The sequence below is a fragment of the Phaseolus vulgaris genome, chromosome 10 (assembly GCF_000499845.2).
Source record: "Phaseolus vulgaris cultivar G19833 chromosome 10, P. vulgaris v2.0, whole genome shotgun sequence".
NCBI classification, from domain to species: Eukaryota; Viridiplantae; Streptophyta; class Magnoliopsida; order Fabales; family Fabaceae; genus Phaseolus; species Phaseolus vulgaris.
This window is the reverse complement of record NC_023750.2, coordinates 22,075,149-22,082,418: the sequence shown is the minus strand read 5'-3', so window position 1 is coordinate 22,082,418 and position 7,270 is coordinate 22,075,149. Positions and strand designations below refer to the sequence as shown.

The window sequence follows — 7,270 nt, the reverse complement described above, 5'->3', positions numbered from 1 at the left end:
TTCTTCTACTATAAGCAACCTTTTATTGAAGACTCTATATGCATGACCATTCAAAGCATAACCAATGTGCACACCTTCATCAGATTTAGCATCAAACTTACCAAGATTTTCTTTGCCATTATTCAATACAAAGCATTTACACCCAAATACCCTAAGGCGGCTCACACTAGGTTTTCTGCACTTATACAATTCATATGGGGTTTTCTTAAGAATAGGTCTTATTAGGGTTCTATTTAACACATAAGCTGCAGTATAAACTACATCAGCCCAAAAATACTTAGGAAGCTTAGATTCATTTAACATAGTTCTAGCTAGTTCCTCTAATGATCTATTTTTCCTTTCAACTACACCATTTTGTTGGGGTGTCCTAGGGGCTGAAAAGGTATGTGCTATCCCATGCTTCTCACAGAACCTCTCAAATCTAGCATTCTGAAACTCTCCCCCATGATCACTTCGAATTGATTTTATGCAGCAACCATTTTCATTTTGTAGAATTTTTGCTAATTTCTTAAAGGCAGTGTAAGCATCATGTTTATGTGCAAGAAATAGAGTCCATGTAAATCTAGAGTAATCATCCACAACAACTAAAGCATACAAATTTCCAGCAAAGCTAGCAACTCTAGATGGACCAAATAAGTCCATATGAAACACATCCAATGGATTTTTTGTAGAGACAATATCCTTTAACTTGAAAGAGGATTTGATTTGTTTACCTTTCACACAAGCATCACAAAGCCTATTGTCCTGAAATTTAATGTTAGGTAAACCAGAAACTAATTTATTGGAGTGATTTGTGTGTATGTGAGCTAACCTCTTGTGCCACAGCCAAGACTCATCACTTCTGGACAACAAACACTCATTTGAAGAGTTAGTTTCCATGATATTCAGCAGATATATGTTATTGACTCTCTTACCAGTAAACAGTACCTTACTAGATGAATTACTTGAGATTGTGCAGCCTTTTGACTCAAAATTCACTTTGTATCCTTTGTCACAAAGATGACTTATGCTGAGAAGACTATGCTTGAGTCCTTCTACATAGAGCACATTCTCAATGGTTGTTGAGTTCCCTGTTCCAACAGTGCTTCTGCCCAAAATCCTCCCTCGGTTATTATCACCATAGGTTACATGTCCTTTTGCTTTGAGCTTCAAGCTAGTAAACCTTGTAAGATCTCCAATCATATGCTTGGAACAGCCACTGTCCAAGTACCACTGATTTTTCTTGCTGCCAATTGAATATGAGATTGACTCCTCATCTTTCATCATGAAGCACATATTGCTTTCCTCATTCTCAGTTGAAGAGCTGCTGGTTGAAGACACTTCATTTTCCTCCCATGAGATGTAAGCTTTTCTTCCCCTGTTCCTTTCAAATTTCTTGCTGGCAGATTTGTCCTTTGTTTGATTATCTGGACAATCTGTTTTGATGTGCCCTGTTTTGCCACAGCCAAAGCAAGTATATTTAGAGGAATTTGAATCATTGGGTTTAGGATACCTTCTTTTCTGCTGGTTCCTATTTCTGCTTTTCTTCCTCAGGAATTTGCTGAATCTTTTTGTAAGAAGGCTGATTGTGTCATCATCTTCAGCATCTTCTTTTTCCTCCTTGATCTCATCCAGTTTAGTTTCTTTCAGTGCAAGACCTTTGGGTTTTCTCTCTGTTGTTTCCTGATCTTTGAGTCTTTTGAGCTCTAGCTCATGCTCCATTAGCTTTCCAAACAGTGCAACAGTTCCCAGCTTTGACAGATCACGGCTTTCAGATATGGCAGTCACCTTTGGTTGCCAGCTTCTATCGAGGCATTTCAATATCTTTATGTTGAGTTCCTCTCTGTCAAATTCTTTTCCCAAACCAGTGAGGTGATTCACAATATGGGTGAACCTTTTCTGCACATCAGCAATGCTCTCCTCGGGTTGCATTCTGAACAATTCATATTCTTGGATGAGAGCATGTTTTCTTGACCTCTTCACATCTTCAGTACCCTCATGAGTCACTTCTAAGACTTCCCACATCTCCTTAGCTGACTTACATTGAGATATCCTGAAGAACTCATCCATTGTCAATGCAGAGGTTATGATGTTCTTGGCCACAAGATCATGTTGAGCCTTCCTCCTTTCGGTCTCATTCCATTCTGATCTTGGCTTTACCACTTCTTCATCCTTGACAACCTACATTGGCACATAAGGTCCATTGACCACAACTTCCCAAATTAATGCATCAATGGATTCCATGAAAATTCTCATTCTAACTTTCCAAAATGCATAATTCATTCCATTGAACATAGGTGGTCTATTCACAGCAGATCCTTTAGCAAAAAGCACATTAAACTCAGACATTATTACAAACAAACTTGATTAAAATACAAGTTCTAGCTCTTGATACCAATTGTTGGGTTTAATAGTGCCAAAGTTCAAGAGGGGGGGGGGGGGGGTGAATTGACCTTTTAAAACTTTCTCGCAGAAACAGTGTTTAACATATTTTATAGAAAATAAATCGATTTATGTGAAAATGAACATACTTATTTCGGCACTGTTTTTGTTTGAAAAACGTTTATACAGCAAGGTTAATCACAAGATTATGCAGATAGATTTTCCAGATGCACACACACTGATATTAGAACGAAAACCAGTGAAACACAAGACAACAAACTTCAATTTCAAGCAAGTGATTAAGGTTCAATTGATAGCATGCCAATTAATTGAGTAACCTTTACAATCAACCTGTTCCAGTGGCTTTTACCAAACTATGAGTGTTCTTCTTGATATCAAACAATTTTCCAGAAATTAAGAACAATGAATCACAGAACAACAAGCTTCAATTTTTAAGCAATTGTTTAAGGTTCAATTAACAACTTTGACAATTTCTTGAGCAACCTATCACAATCAATCTGTTCTAGTGGCTTTTAACAAATTTTATATGTTCTTATCTGACTCAAACAACTTTTCCAGAAATTAAGAACAGGATGAAACGAGCCCAGAAAAAACAGATTTATTAATGAATGAACAAATTTATTTCTTTGCTGTTTTATCAATTATGTAGAAACTTAATTGCAGAGATTGAGAGAGAATGAACACAAGGCAGTTATACTGGTTCACTCAACTGAGCTACATCCAGTCTTCACCTAAAACCAAGGTGAAATTCACTAAATCACAGTACAAACAAACACAATTCCCACTGTTCTTGAAACCTACAAGAACTTAGGTACTCTTGCTGAAAAAAACCTATTTCAGCTCACACACACTCTTCAAGAAAACCTATCAAGAAGAGTGTTCAACCAAATTGTTACAAGAAATGAAAAAGTAAAACGACTACACCTGATTGAGGATACAAAGATCTGCCTTAAACCAGTAGGCAAGATTGCTAGAACAGTAGCAGCACCTCACACCAAGCTTTTGGAACCAAACCAAGAACAAACAGTTTGTGATTTTCGAAATCTTTGAAGAACAAATGCTAATCCTTTGTAAACTCTTAATTCTCTGCTGTCAAACTTGTTTTTGAAAATGTATGAACGATGTTTAAACTTAGAAACAAGTTTTCATTTTATAGAAAACCAACTTATAACAGAATTTTGAAAAATAGTTAAAGCTGTTATAAAATGAACAGATTGAAAATAATATGAACAAATTTATTTTCAAAAACAGTTAGAGAATTTGTTAAGTGAGGAGACTTAGTCAACCATTCTTGATGGAAACCAAGTAGAGGATGCTCAAGCCCATGAAGCCCAAGCCCAACAAGGGGCCCAAGCCCATCAAGGGGTCCAAGTCCAAAAAGGGGCCCAAGCCCAACGAATTACTAGGAGCATGGCAAGAGCTTCGGGACAAGAGTATAATAAAATGGCTCTTCTTATTTATTTTGTAGAATAAGGGTGTGGATGTAATAAAAAGGTGTAAGTAGTAAGGGAGTCTAGGGGGGAGTGTAGATAGGAGCTTAGGGGGTGCCAATTTAGGAAGGAAAGTCACACTTCCTTCATTGTCTAGATTGGCGCCGAATTTCATTGCATTTGTGTGTCATTTAGCTTGCATTTTCGGCACCTCATAGGCTATAAATAAGGTGCTTCTCTTTGTATTTTGCAGATTGGAATTTTATAGTAGAGAGACTATACTCAAATTTGGAGAGAATTTGTGAGTTTTGAGTCTTCTTCTTCTTTGCCTTATCTTGTGAGCTATGGTGAGCTTCAAGTGGTGGCACTCCATCACTTATCTTGGTTCAAGGTTCCAAGTGGCGTGAATGTCTTCTTCCAATTCTCAAAATCCAGCAAGCATCTTCTTCTATAAGTGTTCTTCTTCCTTTTCCTCAATTTCCATTCGGTAGCTTAATTTCCTAGTGTTTGCCTTCATTTTTCTACCGTTTACATTTCTGTTTTCAACTTGGTTTCCATTTATTCTATTCGGTTCAGTAGCTTTTCTTTTCATTTCTGTTCGGTTTATCTTCCTTGTTCTTCATTCCTTGTGTTTGATTCAATTTGACAATACATGGACTTCCATATGAGTCTTGGTTGGTGCTAAGTTTTGGTGAGTTCTTGAATTAGAACATTGATCCAATTCTAAAGTAAAGTGCCTTTCAAATCCAGCTCAAGTTGCTCCTAAGAATGTCAAGAATCATGTGTTCTTGTAGTTACATTCACATCAATTCTGGTGCTGAGATAAAACTGAAAATCGTTTAAGCTTGACATGGCACCAGAGACAAAAAGAATCTATTCATTTACAGATGAACAGATTTATTTTTCTAAAGGAAAACAGAAAAGCTTAGCTATTTAAACACAGTCGTTTAGAAAGATAGAAGACTTAGTCAAAATACATGATGCACAAAATCTAATTTTTACAAGACTTAGCCAAGGCATCAGTGTAAAAACGAATCTATTTATTTAGAAAAGAACAGATTTATTTTTATGCAGTAAACGTGTTTTTTGTAAAACATGTGAAAAACAGTTTAAGAAAACTTATGCTTGTTCTTATCACATGGCTAGTGGTTATGAGGTGACTTACTCAACAAAAAGCCAACTCTTAGACAACCTCTAAGCACTACCTAAGACACACTTAAAGCAAAGCAAAATACACATGAAATGTACATAGAAGTCTTCATTAAACACAATCTTGAAGGGGCAGCAACCATCTTCAACTAGTAGCACTTCCAGTACTCGTAGTACTACCATTACTAGTAGTACTAGCAGTACTAGAAATACAAGTATTACTAGCTATACAAGTAGGACTACCATTACTAGTATTACAAGCAGTACTAATAGGATTAGTAGTACTAGTACTACTTGCAGTACTAGTAGTACTATTTGTACAAGTATTACTAGAAGTACACATATTACTAAAAGATCTTGTATTACTAGCTGTACTATTATTACAATTATTACTAGTATTACTAGAAGTAATAGCAGTACTAGTATTACTAGCAGTACTAGTATTACTAGTATTACTAGCAGTACTAATATTACTAGTATTACTAGCAACACTAGTATTACTAGCAGCACTAGTATTACTAGCAGTACTAATATTACTAGTATTACTAGCAGTACTAGTATTACTAGCAGTACTAAAATTACAAGCAGTACTAGTATGAATAGAAGTACTAGTATTACTACCAATACTAGTATTCTTAGCAGTACCAGTATTACTAGAAGTCTTAGAATTTCTAGCAGTACTAGTATGACTAGCAGTACTAGTATTACTAGTATTACTAGTGTACTAGTATTACTAGGAGTACTAGTATTACTAGCAGTACTATTATTACTAGTATTAGTAGAAGTACTAGTATTACTAGCAGTACTAGAATTTCTAGCAGTACTAGTATTACTAGCAGTACTAGTATTACTAACAATACTAGTATTACTAGCAATACTAGTATTAATTGCAGTACTAGTATTATTAGAAGAACTAGAAGTACTAGTATTACTTGACGTACTAGTATTACTAGCACTACAAGTATTATTAGTATTACTATAAGTACTAGTATTACTAGAAGTACTAGTATTACTAGTAGTACTAGTATTACTAGTAGTACTTGTGTTCCTACCAGTACTAGTAGTACTAGTATTACTAACAAGACTAGTATTACTAGCAGTACTAGTATTATGAGCAGTATTAGTATTCCCAGAACTACTAGAATTTCTAGCAATACTAGTATTACTAGCAGTACTACTATTACTAGCAGTACTAGTGTTACTAGCAATACTTGTAATATTAGTATTACTAGCAGTAGTAGTATTACTAGGAGCATTAGTATTACTAACAGTACTATTTTTAGTAGCAGTACTAGTATTACTAGCAGTACTTGTAGGACAAACAGCAGTAGCAATACTAGTATTACTAGTGCTACTAGTAGGACTTGCAGTACTGGTATTACTAGCAGTACATGTATTATTAGCAGTACTAGTATTACTAGCAGTACTAGTAATACTAGTATTACTAATAGTACTAGTATAACTAGCAGTCCTAGTAGGACTAGAAGTACTAGCAATACTAGAATTACTAGCAGTCTAGTATTACTGGTAGTACTAGTAGGACTAGCAGTACTAGACTTACTAGCAGTACTAGTGATGGAAGAGGCCAAAGCCCATGATAGAAAAAGGTCAAGCCCAAGCCCAAATACAAGTTCAAGCTTCAACTCAAGCCCAAAAATAGAAGATATGGGCAAACTAAGCATCATTGGATGTCTTTCTTTTGTAATTACTTTTGAGTATTTTTAGTAGAACATAAAGGGAGGTGTAGATATAAATATAAGAGGTGAAAATGTATAAAGCTAAGTCACACCTTCCATGTGACACAAAAGAAGGTGTAGGTATAGATTTAGGAGGTGCCAAAAATAGAAACCAAGTCACACTTTCCTTTTGACTAGGAATTGGCTCCAAATTCAAATGCTACTCATTTGAATTTCCCTACACTTTCTTTTGAATTTCCAGCCCTCTAAACATTATAAAAAAGAGGGCTTGCTCATGTATTTGCAAGATTAATGAGAGTAAAGTTATGCTGCCAACATTCTTCCATACTTTGCTTTTGCCTAGTTTCTAGGACCTAATCTTCATCTTCATCACCTACCATAGGGCTAGCCGAACCTCCCTCTTTCCATACATATCATGCACCATCAAGATCACCATAGATCCTAGGAGGATCTTGCACATTTCAATCCATAGCTTCTGCACCATTTTTCACATGATTCCGAGAAGAGCTCCATGAATTTGCCATCATTTGGTATCTTGTGCATAGGTTCTTCAAAGATGAGTAGTTCTTGGTCTTTTCATTGTGAGTTCTTCTTTATTTCATGTTGTTCATC

The 7,270-nt window shown here is 35.6% G+C and overlaps 1 protein-coding gene across 1 annotated transcript; it reads right to left on the bottom strand.

Annotated features, from left to right (window-relative positions):
* Positions 1-5,106: 5,106 nt before the first annotated feature.
* Positions 5,107-6,557, bottom strand: LOC137816905 (uncharacterized). Its single transcript, XM_068620079.1, has 4 exons — positions 6,532-6,557; positions 5,817-6,450; positions 5,481-5,685; positions 5,107-5,330 (listed from the first exon to the last, which is right to left on the bottom strand). Exons 1-4 carry the CDS (start codon positions 6,555-6,557, stop codon positions 5,107-5,109), a joined length of 1,089 nt encoding a protein of 362 aa, XP_068476180.1.
* Positions 6,558-7,270: the final 713 nt, after the last annotated feature.

Coding starts and splice junctions, on each gene's coding strand:
- LOC137816905 (XM_068620079.1), bottom strand. CDS start 6,557: ATGGGCTTTGGCCTCTTCCATCACTA. Junction 5,686..5,816: donor TTGCTAGTAATACTAGTATT/GTTAGTAATACT, acceptor TAGTAATACTAG/TACACTAGTAATACTAGTAA. Junction 5,331..5,480: donor TAGTAATATTAGTACTGCTA/GTAATACTAGTG, acceptor ATAATAGTACAG/CTAGTAATACAAGATCTTTT.